The sequence below is a fragment of the Calonectris borealis genome, chromosome 1, assembly GCF_964195595.1.
Source record: "Calonectris borealis chromosome 1, bCalBor7.hap1.2, whole genome shotgun sequence".
NCBI classification, from domain to species: Eukaryota; Metazoa; Chordata; class Aves; order Procellariiformes; family Procellariidae; genus Calonectris; species Calonectris borealis.
In genome coordinates, this window is record NC_134312.1 from 95,380,109 (window position 1) to 95,394,833 (window position 14,725).

The 14,725-nt window shown below is 40.2% G+C and overlaps 2 protein-coding genes across 19 annotated transcripts in view; one reads left to right on the forward strand and one right to left on the reverse strand.

Moving 5' to 3' along the window:
- Nucleotides 1-9,154, reverse strand: part of SENP7 (SUMO specific peptidase 7) — a 46,546-nt gene extending 37,392 nt beyond the window's left edge. For 3 of the 18 annotated variants that reach the window (XM_075168190.1, XM_075168197.1, XM_075168180.1), the window contains exons 1-4: nucleotides 9,051-9,154; nucleotides 7,531-7,571; nucleotides 4,856-4,963; nucleotides 2,468-2,562 (exon numbers count right to left, since the gene is read on the reverse strand). In XM_075168190.1, coding sequence (XP_075024291.1) covers nucleotides 2,468-2,562; nucleotides 4,856-4,963; nucleotides 7,531-7,560 — 233 coding nt within the window. In that variant the 5' untranslated portion in view covers nucleotides 7,561-7,571; nucleotides 9,051-9,154. Of the gene's footprint in view, nucleotides 1-2,467; nucleotides 2,563-3,298; nucleotides 3,338-4,855; nucleotides 4,964-6,932; nucleotides 6,996-7,530; nucleotides 7,572-8,859; nucleotides 9,029-9,050 lie in introns of those variants that run through there. The other 15 variants (XM_075168242.1, XM_075168174.1, XM_075168141.1 and 12 more) reach the window with 14 other exon arrangements.
- Nucleotides 9,155-9,771: 617 nt separating this feature from the next.
- LOC142091289 (putative protein ARB2BP) lies at nucleotides 9,772-13,821 on the forward strand. The gene is given in 3 exon segments (XM_075170751.1): nucleotides 9,772-9,775; nucleotides 10,318-10,391; nucleotides 12,769-13,821. Coding segments are annotated over 3 exon segments (1,131 nt in total).
- Nucleotides 13,822-14,725: the final 904 nt, after the last annotated feature.

The window sequence follows — 14,725 nt, forward strand, 5'->3', positions numbered from 1 at the left end:
TTTTGTTTCTTTTTTGTTATTTTTATTTCCCTCTATTTCCCTCCTGGAGAATGCAGGAGTAATATAGCTGAGGTAAGTGGATGCCTCTAAGCTCTATTTCCAGGTGGTGATAGCTACCCTTTAAATAGTGTTATCCCCTTCCCCACCAATAAAAAAGTTTTCTAAGTGGGATACAAAACATTAATTGATCAATTACATAAATACCATACCTAACTTCCTGCAACGACACTAATAAATTGAACTATTCATATTTCATGACAGTCCTAATCTGTTTTGTGACACAATCGTAGGAACATGTAAGACACCTCCAGTGTATGAGAAGGACTAGGGAACTAACCTACCCTGAAAGCCCTGTCTGGGATCACGAACAAATCAGCTGACAGTGACCCTTCACAAGGCCATGAGCAGAGGTGCTCAAGTGAGAGCATCTGTGGTTGCTGTTTCCAGCCCCCATGGTCTCACATCACAGCAGGACTGACAGAAGCAATCAAGTACCAAATTTTGTAATCCAGAACTTCAGTTAAAAACCCAAGTCAAGATGGGTTTGTGCTAATACATCCACTTTGTCCTTTCTGACTAAAATTACGTGGCAATAACAATGCTCAAGCAACACTTGAGATGCAACATGCCTCCCTAAATATTTGAGATTAGCTCCTATCGATAAAGACAACTGGTTTTACAACACCAGGAGCTAACAGAAGTTTGCCATTAAGACTTATTTCCTGCTTTTCAATGCAAATGAAAAATTCCTCATTGGGAAGAAGGAACAGAGAAACTTTTGCATTAGAAATATTCTCAGCATGCCACTTCACACTTACCTCTTCTGATTTTTGTCAGTTCTCAGCCTTTTGCTCAGCAAGCACCACCTCTTTAGAACCTGTGTGCTCTTTCTACTTACTATGCCATGAGGTCAGTGTGTTGATTTTGACTTACTGAGAAACACTGGGTACCCAAACAGAATACTCAGAACAAGCTTTACTGCAGACAGTAGATTGTTTATTTTACAGAGAACATCCAGCTAGTCTCTATACACACATCTTTTTTTGAGGAAGTGAAAAATGCATAGGTTTAATACCTGAATATTTACTGCCTTTACAGTCTAAATCATTTCTCATTAATGTGCCAGTAAGAATTTTGGTAAAAATGATGGAACCCCTACAAATGCTACTTGAAAATCTCTCACATATCAAAATTAACATATGTAACAGACCCAAAGATAACTTTTTTTTAAAGCTCCTCAACATTGAAAGGTCAGTTCAAAGTTTACTGAAAGACCTTTAGAGATTGATATCAGATATCAACCATTTCACAGCATAATTAAAACTCAGGAAACTGCAATTAACATTCTGCTAGGTCACCCCGTGAGCCACTCCTCACTTAAACTTACTGAGAGAAGCATTTTGAGGTAACTACATGTAAACTGACAGCTATGCCTCTGAGGAGGTAAGAAAAATAAATTCAGAATCTTTTATAAATTCAGCTCTTCCCCCCCTACAAGTTTGAAGCATTCTGAATATAAAGACCAGGCTAAACGATGACTATTCATACATCACAAAAACCAAATTCAGCAATGCAAAATCACCTGCTGTCATTAAGCATTTTCATTACTTGTGCATTTTGTTATTAACAGCCCCTCCCGACAAGAAATCACTTATGGTCAAGTTAAGTTCCAGTCAGAAAATGGGGCAGAGAATGCATACTCTTATTTGTTTAGATTTAAATGATTTGTGGAACAATTGCTTCGTTAAGATAAATATAACTAATTCCATCATGAAATCATTACGCTTCCTAGCTGCTGTCAATGAATCTAATTCTACATTTTCATTTCCATTTGTCAACTATGGCACTTACAGCTTCAAAATTTTCTTGGATAAACAATTATCTAGCTGACAGAGCATAAAGGAGTGGCACATTGCCAGTCTTATTTACTCACTTAAGTGTCTTGTCTATAACAGGGGTGAAAAACCTCTAGGTTTCTGCCTTCCTCTACTAATCATCATATTGCTTGGGGAGGGGGTTGCTGTTTTTAAGAGTTGATAAAGCCATCTTAATGACTGTGGACTGCAGAGCAAAAAGTGAGAAGCAAAAGATAATCTGGGAAACTTCTTAAATATCTAAAATATCTAGAGCTAGAACGATAGTTTACACTTAGAGAGTAATGAACACCTTTCAGGATTCCAAGCAGGTCAACAAGCAGTAATTTCTCTAGTAAGTGTTGCATTCCCATTCTGATGTCGCAGTCTTGTGTTGTGTTAAAACAAAGAAAAAGTTATGGTTGCGTCATAATTCACAACGCCATTAAATCACTGAAACGTGATTCTCTCAAGGTGAGATACCTAACAGCTTGAAAGCCATCTCTGCATGACACAAATAATTAGCTAGAGACCAGTGATACCCATCTTTAAGAAAGATTATCAAACTCTGAATATACAAACAAAGAAGAACTAATTTTGAGATGACTTCTTACCCAATTGATTCTTCATCATTAGAGTTGTGTCTGTCACAGTCCTTTTGCCTTCTTCCTTTTGTGGAAGGCTCTCTGTTGCTGGCACTTAATTTCCACTGAAATAAAACAAATTAAATTGGCAGGTTCCAACAAACATAAGTATGTCATAATGGATATTATACTAGGAAAAAGGAACAACACAACTGATCAAATAAAGCAGAGCCATAAAGTGTATATATAGCAACTTTGCAAAGAATGAATTTGCTTGATTTAAAGCACCCGTGTTCCACCGGATCTTGAATGGAACCTTTTTTCTCCTAAAGAAATTTGACAATACAGGACAATTCAATTATTTCCCTATTTAAAGGAGGGCTATCCCAAATAGGGACTTAAATATTAGGCCTGTTTTACATAATTACAAATACAGAAGATAACCTCTACTTTCTTTAACTCCATGCATTTAACCAAATTATATTCCACTCAAACATATAAAATTCTGAGATGGAAAAGGAATTTGAAGGTTTGGTACTTGGGTGGCAAAACCCACAACAGCAAGACTTTACTTTTTCCAAATTCTCTTACCTTACCAGAATGCACTTGTATTTTCAAATTAAATAAGTAAAGCCCCACCAAAACATATTGGTTTTTCTGCAATTCCAGAAACCTCCCTCCCTCTGCCATTACCTCCTCCTAATCTCTCCTCACTTTTTTTAATATACAAGATAATAAACCAAACATACGTTTAAAAATTATGCCAGTCAGGCTGAAAGCAGACAAACTTATCTTCATTTCTGTTTAAGCGTGGGGTGAAAGGGGATCTGAAAAATTCATGCCCACGCATATTTTACATACTTTAGTGAAGCCTGAAAGGTGCATCCCAAATCAATCTTTTCCCTACCATAGGGGTTGACTCTGTAATGGAAAATACCCTCATTATTAAAACAGCTGGCAGCAAGAAATTGCCTTGAAGGTGCTCTCCCCTCCTCCTGCCTTCAAACATCATCTAGTTCACCTCATTGCACTGGTCTTCAAGCATGTTAGAGACCTATATGCCCAAATCACTGAAAGCTGTACAAAATTTCTCAAACATGGAACAAACTCTGGCAACACTAAATACAACCTGGACAGACCTTTGTATGGATAAAACAGTAATATTTCTTTTAATTATGATACCTCATGAGCAATTTTTTCTTTTAAAGTAGAATATAAAGACGACTAGTCAGTGTTTAAAGCATATGGAGCCCTCTACCACTGGAAAAGTCTGAAATATATTGACACAGGTAAGAAAAACAAGAAATGGAAAATTAGACAATATACAGGAAATAAGAAAAAAAAAAGATTTTTCAATTCATGCAGTCTAATCACTGTTTTTATAGAGACAGAGAGAAAGACAAGGAGAATTCCGTACAAGTGCTGTCTGGCTCTGCCTAAGAGGCTGCTGCTTGTAACCACAGGAGACATTACTTCTGACTTCAAAACCTGACTGTAATTGGATGCTCTGCTCACTTAAAGTATTAACAGTATTGAACACAACCACACAGTGAGTTTGTATTGCAGCATGCTCAAATGACCAGGCCTACCAAGAGACCTGGGTCACGTTACCACCACTACTGTAAGTCAAAAAAATTCCTAACTTCCCTCACTAGGTTTTTAAAATTCTTCTGTGGGGGAGCCTGTTTGTCCAGCCCCATGATTCTGAAAGCACTAAAACCAGCAACAAACTCTCAATGCTGAGCTGAAGGAGTCAAGAGATGCAAAATATGTTTCCAAAACTTGCCATTTTAGAAACGCCTACTGAATTTGGAACAGATTTGTAGAAGCAAATATTTGCTTCTATATGGGACTGAGATGATCAAGACAGTCATTTATGATAAATGACATACAAGCACTCTTACAGTCTTTTGGTCTTAATACTGAAATCAGTTATTTCTGTATTAGCACCTAAAATTCTGTCAAAAGTCATACAGTACTTAATATATTCTTTTAAAGTTTAAGCTCTTGGATACAAATAATGACTAATTGAAAACTCAATGTAAAAATTACTTCCATATCATAACAAAAAGTTTAGTAAGTGACCTGAATATAATCTAAAAGTTCAGGAATCAGCTAAAAAAAAAATATATTTGCCTTTAAATTAATGATTTTCAAGATAATTTGAAACTACACTTGAAGACCAACTCTGCTTTTTAATGATTTAGGCTGGCAATACGGCACTGAGACTTCCATTTCTGTAACTGCATGCTTGCAGGCAGATTTCAGACATACACACTTGTCTCTTTCCAAGATACCCTGGGTCAGTTATTGGTCACAAGGCAGCACCCGGTATCGAAAAAATCTAGCCTCCAAACCAGAACAAAAACCCACATAACATTCTCCTATACATTTACACTCCGAAGAACTTCTCTTTACCTCTTTTAAAGGGTAGTCCCAATGGTGGGAGCCTGGGAGCCTTGCCAAAGGGGACTGAACTTGGACATCCTCTGACTTGGTGTTTGTTTTCTTCTTTGGTATACGAAACTGAAAATAGATGATGTTACACACATAATAAAACTAAATTATCCACTGATGCTATGAGCTGACATATTGCCATGTACAAAGTTTTCTTAACTGTCAGGCAAAATAACAAAGTTGCAAGGGAGCCACTGACCTGTGACTTTAATTTAAATGCATTCCTCACTGATGCTTGATCCTAAATCATGTCTCATAACACATGAGGAGCTAGTTTTAACATATGAACTGTCTTAAAAAGCAAGGTAAAGCTCCTCCTGATTTCATTAACTTTACAACAACTTCAAACGTGTGCCCAAAAGGTGAGAACCAATCTACTAGCACTTACAGTTTTCTTAGTTCCCTCTGATTTGTTTACACTCTAGTTTAATCATCTCAGCTTAGAGAATGATAAAGAGAAAACAAAATAGCTGAATGTCATGATGAATGTCACACCAGGTTTGCACGCTCAAAAAAAAATTCAGGATGAAGAGCAATTATCTCTTAGAATAGTACAAGTATTTTGGTATGATAATTCAGCAGTAATACACTACAATGTACTCAAAATGGTATCAGCTATTGTCATCACTAACCTTTGTGAAAAAGGAACCAGCGTTTCGAATGTAATTATTGAAAGATAAAGCAATAATATGTAGAAATTTGCCAATTCAGAAAAAAAAATGTAGGAAATAATGTTCATTCATTGAAATTCAAAACAAAAAATGGTCAAACTAAATTCCTATCAGTTCATCAAGACAAGGAAAGAGGGTGACATTTCCTATCAGTTAATTAAACCAGTTAAAATAATATCAACTGAAAGAACAGAAGGGCAAGCCTTGCCATTCCTCCAGGTATCCTGAGAAGCAAAGCCTTACACTGCAAATACAACCAGAATAGACTGCATCAGAGAGGGAATCAAACATTCTCATCTTTCAGACAACTGAGTCTACCTCAGCCAGGAAAAAGCTGAAGCTACTCCATATGATGGCCACCGTCAAGTGTATTATGAACTTAATTTGCAAGCCGCCAGATGCCCTACCTTGTAACATGAAATTACAAGCAAGGACTCTAGAACAGCAACACTAACAACTTAATAATTAACACAGAAACTGCATTCATTAGCTCTGTAGGTAGTCCTTCAGACAGACCATAACTGAAGCATACTGTACCACAATGAGATAATCCTTCAGTTCTTCAGTTTGAATTGTGAGTGCTCTTATACCTTCTCTACACTTCTTTGAAACAAAGATTTATTTTTTTAGTAATTAGGCCTGAATTTCTATACAAACTGCTTTTGTTGGTCAACACTGTAATAACAAATATGCCTTAGTAACAGATTCCTCAAATTATAAAGGATGTAAACGTTGCACACAGGCAACAACTCCTAATACAAGTACCTCCCTTCCCTTTCAATCAACATTTAAGGACTGAATTAGATATTTTCTTATCCAAGTATGTCTGCAATTAGATTGTTTAATATTTTTTTTTTTTTGAGAAGTGGCCTATAAACATGTTTTATCAGTCAGAATGCATTCTTCTGATCTGCACCTTAATGGCCAGGTACAAATTTCTTACTTTAAAACTCCACCTGCTGCCTGACTAGTGGTTTCTGTTAGGAGCTTCCTAAGAACACATATTTATCTAAAACTTTAACATGCATTTAAAGTTACAGAGGTTCAGATAACCTCTGTAATAACATAACAGATAACACTGAGAACAGGTAAGGTCAGACTCAGAAAACAGAAAGAGACAGATGGACAGACAGGAAGGAATAAAAAAGCACACGATATCTTCATCAGCAAAATTTCCATCTCACCATACAATATCTTCCCAATGCGTGCACTCATTAAGAAGATGTTGGTTTGCAGTGCCCACAATTAACTTATGGAACAAGTACAAAGTCAAGAGGTAACCAACAGAGGTCTGTATCTATGGCAAGTGCGACACATACAGTTGCCTCAGCTTTTCCCTAACAGAAAGTGACTAACTCAACACATACATGTGCATACGCACTTAGCAGACTCCTCATCTAAACCAGCAGTACTTTTCTGAAGGTTCCCACCTGTAGGAGCAAGGGTCAGAGACAGCACATAAACAAGGTGCTGGAAACAGCTTATTTCTAAAACACTAGACAGTCCAGACCTTACCCACTCAAATCAGTTGCTGTGCCTACAATTTGTTTTCACCAGTGCTTCCACTGCTAGAAACTACTACTAACAAGGATATTTTAGAAAAAATAAACACTAGCATAAGTAGCGTCTGAACACATCTCTGCAGATAACTAAATACTACGCTGTTATGGAGCTGCTCTACTTACTTCAGCATTACTCTTAATATTTTAGATGTTAGCTTAGGTCTTAAAATATCCTTGAAAATGCACTGCTTACGTGCAATCAAATGTTAAGCCTATTACATATTAATACATGTTCAACAGCACTATTGACTGCTACCGGAATAAACTGTTGCTCAGGGAAGAGCGCTCCAACAAACTGAAAGCTGGACGACCGGAGAATGAATTTTGTTGTGCAAATACATCAGGACACCCTAGGATACCCACAACCTCAAAGTAAATTGTTGCAAATTGTAGGAACACTTACATGACTTGGAGATGATGTTCTTCCTTCCATGACTTTCTCTACTGAAAAAAGATACAAAATAAGCTTAGCAATTTGTGTTGTATTTATTCAGAGGGAAGCATGACCACAGTAGTAGCTATTGAGCAAGAACAAGAAAATCATTTTTGAGCAAGCTAGCACAAAGAAAACTCATTCATAGAACGGTTTGGGTTGGAAGGGACCTTTAAAAGATCATCTAGTCCAATCCCCCAGCCTTGGGCAGGTACATCTTTCACTAGATCAGGTTGCTCAGAGCCCTGTCCAACCTGACCTTGAATACTTCCAATGATGGGGCACCCACAACTTCTCTGGGCAATTTGTTCCAGTGTCTCACCACCCTCATCATAAAAAATTTCTTCCTTATGTCCAACCTAAATCTACTCGCTTTCAGTTTAAAACCATTGCCCCTTGTGCTGTCACTATAAGCCTTGGTAAAAAGTCATTGACAGCCACAATGCTAGAGATGCATGTGGTTCGGCAAGGCCTTGGATTGTGTCAGCATGGACAGAACTGTTAATGAAATTTTCACTAGAATTTATCCTTAGTGAAGGCATTTACTGCTTAACTCCACCCCCCTCACAGGCACACAACTAATTAGCAATTCAGGCTTTGATTATAAAGCCAAAAGGAGTCACAGAAGACATCTGTAACACTACACGAGCTCCAAGAATAAATAAACTTCAAGGATTCCTGCTAACAGATAAAATTCTTCCTCAGTGGAAGAACACAGCTTCAGAGCTTCCAGCATTCAAAGGGGTTTATTCTCTTTATAAATTCTCTGTATGACTCCGGTGTAAGACCTTCAAACCTTACATCTAGTTCAAAGACCTTTAAGTTCGTGTACTTTCATTTAGCTCGGTGGTTTTTCAACTTACAGCCCCAGTCCCCCGGTGTGGGGAACATCAACACCTATAGACTATTAAAGAAAAGCCAAACTACTGCCTATTCCAACGCCTGCAAAGAGGAAAAGCTGACAAACGCCGGCCTTCTGACAGCTCTGGGGGGACACGGAGGCACCACCCAGGGGTGGCACCACCCGGGCTGTCACCGCATGAGCCCGCCCTCGCCGCGCCGGTGGCCGCCGCCGAGCAGGGCGGCGGGGCAGTGCGGGGTTGCCTCGCACTCCCAGCTCCTAACCCAGCCGCCGGCTCCTCCCGCTAAGAAAGGAAGAACGGGCTTCTCGCTGACAAACAGACAAATGCCGAGAATCAGCAATTCCGCGTTTCCACACTCTCTCTCCTTAGCCTCCTCACAAAGAAGCAGCAACGCCACCGCCACCTCCCCTCTCCCGGTGCCCGGCCGCTCACCCACCCTCTCCTGCCGGCTTCGCTCGTTCGCGACCGATACCCCGTGCGGTTCGGACGGCCCAGCCCCGGCCAGCGGGGACAGCGACGGCGCAGGACCCACCGGGGCACTGCCAGCCAGCTTTATTTCAGCATTGCCCCCCGCCCCGCCCTTCAGGGCAGAAAGCGAGCGGCGCGGCAGCACCCCACAGCACTCACCCCCGCAGCTGCGCCGCCGTCGCCGTCGTTGTTGTTTATCCAGGCCCCGCCGCCGCCTGCGCAGCTTCCCCGGGTACTTCCGGGCTGAGCACCGCCTCCACCCAGCCCGGCCCCAGAGGGCCGCCCGCGCCCCGCCCCGCAACGGCTGTAGCCGTCTCCCCGCCCTCTCCTCCCACCGTCCCCGAGGCGCTGCCCGGCAGCTGCCCGCGCTCTTCTCAGCCCCTCCGTCGTGTCCCGTGGGCTCCCGCTTCCCCGACCGCGTACTGCCTGCCTGAATGTCAGCCCTACAAACCGCCCCGGCCCCTCTGCCCGCCTCTCCCTCACAGGCGTGCCTCACCGGTGTTCAACTTTCTTGAGTTTAGCCTGATGCTGAACCGCTGAGGGAAAAAAACGTAAATGGCTCGGAGCAACCGATAGTGTCACGGGTGTGCTGTTACACACGTTTCCCTGCGCCTGACAAACTGCTGAGTAGTAACAAAATGAGTAGTTCTGTGAACGCAATAAAATATCAAAGGAAGTCAGGCTAGCAAAGTCAAAGGAAGCACAGGCTAGCAAACTTCAAGGAAACGGGAGAAATACTAAAATTTGTGGAAGGAATCGAGAAAACCTCGGTGTTTTTAAAGAAGTAGTACACACCCAACCGCATCAGGTTTAAATCGTACCTCGCCGGTCCCGTTTTCCCCGCCAGCCTGCAGCCCCCGTTTCAGTCAGGCCCCAGACGATGGGTTAGCCTGCCAACGGGAGGGCAGCTCGCACACCGCGCTGCGGCTGCTGCTGCGGGGGCGGCTGCTGCTGCGGGGGAGGTTCGGCTGCCGGGCACAGCTGGGCGCCCTCGGCATCAGCGGGCGGGACCCTCAAAACCCCAGCTGCCGCCGCGGTTTTCAGCCGATGGCCTTGGAAATCCTCCTACAGCCAAGTGGAGACAAAGATTTGTTTGTTGATTTTTGTGGGTTTTTTTTTTTTTCAGGGCAGCTTCAGAATTGTAAGTTTTGCGTGTAGCTTTGTGTTTTGTCCTCTTGGTAGTGCCTTTACGTTAAGTAATGGGAAGTTGTGCTAAATTAGTTTTGACAACTTTTTAGTTTCACACCAAACAGGTTTAGCTTTAACTTACGGTCAGGTGTAAATTACAAACATGAGAGATTAGCTTGTACCTTGGAACTATCTGAAACACTCTAGATGGTTTGATGTATTTTATAGATACACCCCAGAATAAAGTACATAAAGCAATGAAAACTGACCTAAGATGGGTTTATTTTCTTTCACGCAGAGAAACTGTCTGCAATCCCAGAGTGAAAAAGATTTCCGTCTGTGATGATGACAGATTTTACAGGAGAGCATACGGTAATGTTGGGCTTTACTGGAATAGAGAAAACTGTTTTTAAATGGAAGATCTCATAAAAAGTAATACTTATACTGCAGTAGTGTTTCAAATATGCCAACTGCTGTAACAAACACTAGCTGAATTTACAGCTGAAGAACCTCACAATCCAAAGAGAAAGGTGGGAGGAGGGGAAAGAGGGATTTTTTTTTTCCCCCTAACATTAATTTTTAAAAATCAAAATAGCAATTGTAAAGGCTGCTAGAATAAACACCCTTGAATATTGCATTTATATATAGACAATGAAGCACAAGCAGCAGTCAATGCTGATTTAGAATGTACGTTTGCCAAAAAGAAGTAAATGCATTATGCAGCTATATCTAGAACAACCTACAACTGCTGCTTTTTAATTCTATAAATGGCATCACTACAATAAAATCAGTCCTCCCGACTAATAAGTATATGATTCTAAGGAGCTATTCAAGTGAACTCTGAAGTGATAACCGACTATAAATTGCTTCAAAACTTTTCAGTTCGCACCTTGAAGGCAATTTTAGGAAGGGAAGTCATACCTATGCCTGATGTAAAACTGTATTTTTTTTGTTTCTGCTTCCTGAAATCTCCAGAAACCTTTCACAATGCTTTGTAAAGTAGGTATTTAAGTAGATGTTCAATATTACATACACAGGGTTTAATTTGGAATCACGTATCCTTGCTTTGTTTTGGAACTGAAAAAGCAATGTTGTTGCTAGTAGCTGAAGTAAAAGCATAGTCACTTCCTGTTCTTAGTATGTTGGGAAACTACAGTCTCCAACCTTTTAGGGGTGAGGAGAGAAAGCGACAGAGAGAAGTGTTGGACAGCATGTCACTCCTGCATTTACCTATTCCTATAAACTGCATGTACCTATTCCTAATTGTTATGGAATGCTTCCTCTGTGCTTCACCTTTCTCCACAGACATCTCTTCTTAAACTATGTCCATTTTTCTCCCGCTTCATTGCATGGAGACAACAACATGAATATGGGTAGCCTCCTCCCTACTAGATATGACCTCTTTTTTGTGAATTGCCCATGTTTCAGTAGTCTGGAGGACAGACTGTCCTTCCTTCTCCTTTGTGTCTTTCATGCCTTCCTGAAGAATGAAAAAATCACAGAGGAACGTGTGCACTTGCAACTTGTTTGTGCTGTTTCCATTCCAAGAAACTGGCAAGACAGTAAATGGTTTATATATCATAGAATCTGATTTTTTTCCCTCTTCTATGTGTACTTATTACATGAGATAAAAAAGGAGAAGGTAGTGTTTTCTAGCCTACTCTCTGTTAATTAGAAGACAGGAATGACCCTGAGGAGATGACTTAACATCTCTGACCCAATGGAGATTGCTCAAAAGGAAAATGTATATGGTGTTGCTCTGTTGAAAAGCAAAGAACTTTTTTTTTTTTAAATTTGGAAGTGTAAGAAGTAATTTTCAATATGCTGAGCAGCTTACTCAAGGAAACTTGCATTCCATAAAGGAGTTCGGCTCCAAGTCAAGTCACTCACTTACATGAAAATTTTCAGATCACTTTCTGTTCTAGTAATCAGCTTTATCAGATGGTATATTGAGTTTTAACATAATCGGAATGTGATTTGCTGTGTTCTAAAAACCTGTTAGTTCAGCAAGAAAAATTTAAAGGTATACGTAGCTTGTACCAATGTATTTGCCAAATATAACTTCATATAAACCACTTGCCAAAACAAAATTACTATGTTAAGACAATAAATCCATTTTTAAAATATTGATAATTGTGGGAATGTAATGCTTGCAAATCTCTGTTAGGACAAAAATCCTATAGAAGTAGGATTCTAACCACACCAAAGGTTACCCCGTGTTTATCACTCTACAGCCAGGGACAGTCAGTAGTAGATTGAAGAGTTATTAGGAATATAGAAGGTTATGATAAGCTTAATTTTTCAATTGCATGGAAACCACTTCCTGGTATAATTCTTAACAGTTGATCAGTCATATAAGTTGAAAAATGATTGTAGATGAAATAGAGACTTCAATCTAATCTCATTAAAGTTTGCTGCGTGGACTTTCTTTTCTCCTGTTCCTGGATCACAGTGGCCCGCTTATTCTGTCATCCATTCCATAATTTCCATGTGGCAAGTGCTTGCAAGGATGAACGAATAACTGGAGAGATTAGTAGTAATGTACTGTTGTTGGAATTTAGCAACCGAAATCTGTGAGGGGCTTTACAAGCAGCTAGTTTACTTCAGACCACCAAGAGATGGTCTGTATCAATGAGTATTTTGTTTGTAATCACTTTTAAATCTGAATTCTGAAGTTTTCTTTATGTAGGTGTTGTGTTGTATAGAGGTCTATCACTATATATAGTGATATAGTCTTCTTAATTTGTAGTGGTTCCAAATACAGCACGAAGGAAGCTTGAGGAAACTAACAGAGGGTTCAGAGTATCAAGAGGAACTGAAGTACGACTTCAATATAAAAGGGGAACTGAGGCATCTGGATACAAATGAGTCCTTTGTTTTCAATTATTACAGGAATGCACATGAACAGAATCATAAACGCTATCAAGTTTTGGGACATTTGATTACCCAATATGTTTATGAGCTCCTGGAAAGAGTCTGCATGCTACAGAAAGTTTATATTCCTACTGATGCTACAGCGGATGAACCAAGAAGTTTCTTTTTCATGAGCGAGAATGCACTAACAAGTTCCTCTAGCCTAATTGTCCTTCTTCAAGACCGTGGAGTTTTCCGTGCCGGACAGTGGGGGTTAAGGACGATTGTCAGTGAGAGTCTGGAGCATGGAACACAAATACCATTCATCAAAATGGCCCTTCAAAGCCACGGGGGAGTGATTGTACTGAATCCCAATGACAACTTCGTTGATTTGCAGACTGAAAAGAAGAGATTAAGCTTTTCTACCAGGGAAGAATCACCGACTTCTTCGCAGTCTGCCCCCAAGAGGGGCAGCAGCAGCCCTGAGGAACATACCATGTATGTATGGGATCATTTCATTTCAAAGAGCGCAGCCAAGAATGTGGCCTTCATTGCCCATGGCTATGGTGGTTTGGTGTTCGTTGATCTGCTGGTGCAGAGAAAATGGGAGGTAATGAATAAAGTGTACTCTGTGGCATTCATCGACTCCATGCACAACACACAGCACCAGACTAGAAGCGATCCACAAATCCAAGAATGGATACAGAAATACTGCCGTGAATGGGTGTCAAACAGAAAGCCCCTAGATAAAGCTGTAGGTTCTCTCGTGAAAGTGAATTGTCCTATTGTCTCTACTGGAACGGAGAAGTATGGTTTAGCACCCTCCTGCTGCTTACATGCCATCTTTAAGTACCTGAAAAGCACACTGAAAGCTAAGACCACAACAGCCTTTAGGCGTTCACCTGTTGCAACTAGAAGCAGCACAAGTAAGAAGAGAGGTAATAAATAAAGGCATACTGATTTGTTCTTGATAGTGGTCTCTTCCTTTCATAACTGCCCCTGTGCCTTTCAGTCATCTAAGGACCTTCCTCTCACTGTCGAGCAACTTACAGTTCTAAGTTTGAAGCTAGTTTGTTTGTTTTTGAGAAACACACAAATACAAATTAACTATTAGGAAAGAAGTGCATTGTTGAAAGCTTTAAGCCACAACCCTTCAGCAAGCTATGAAATTTAAAGTTGCACAAAATAAAGATGTTAAGGTATATCAACTCTCATCTGTATCATTTTTTAAATAAACATTCTGCGGTTACGGCTCTATAATCAGACTAAACTATCAGGAAAACACTTGCTTCTTAAGTGCATAGCTTTCATTAAAAGGACAAATCCAGAACACAAAAAGCATGTAAAGGATCTATTTCTTCCCCACGATATACCATATAGTGTTTAAAATCTTTAAAGAGCTGGAACATCCACCTTCCTCCTTGAAACGTTTACTGCAAAAGAATGACATTGCTGTTTTCTCTCGGCTATTTAATTTTAAACAGAGGTGGGAAATAGAGACAGTTTTTTAAATGTCCATACTCAAGTTTTGCAGTTTATACAAGCAGAAGGTCAAATTACCTTTAAGGCGAATATAAATGAAATTATTATTCTCAATTTCCAGTTTAATCCTGTGGGAATTAAAAGTGCCCACCAGCTGCAAGAGATTGGAAGGATGACAAAACCTTGTCCTACACCTTCAGTTCCCATCTCAGTCAAAAAAATTGTTGAATAGTAATGCTGGGTACCAGAGAAAAGAGAATGTCAACTTGCCTTTTGTGTTTATATCCATTTCAGATTTCAGTCATCTCTAATACTGCTTGAAAAAGCTTCCGTCCCGTTATCCAGTAATGGGTAAAAGCATAAAATTCCAT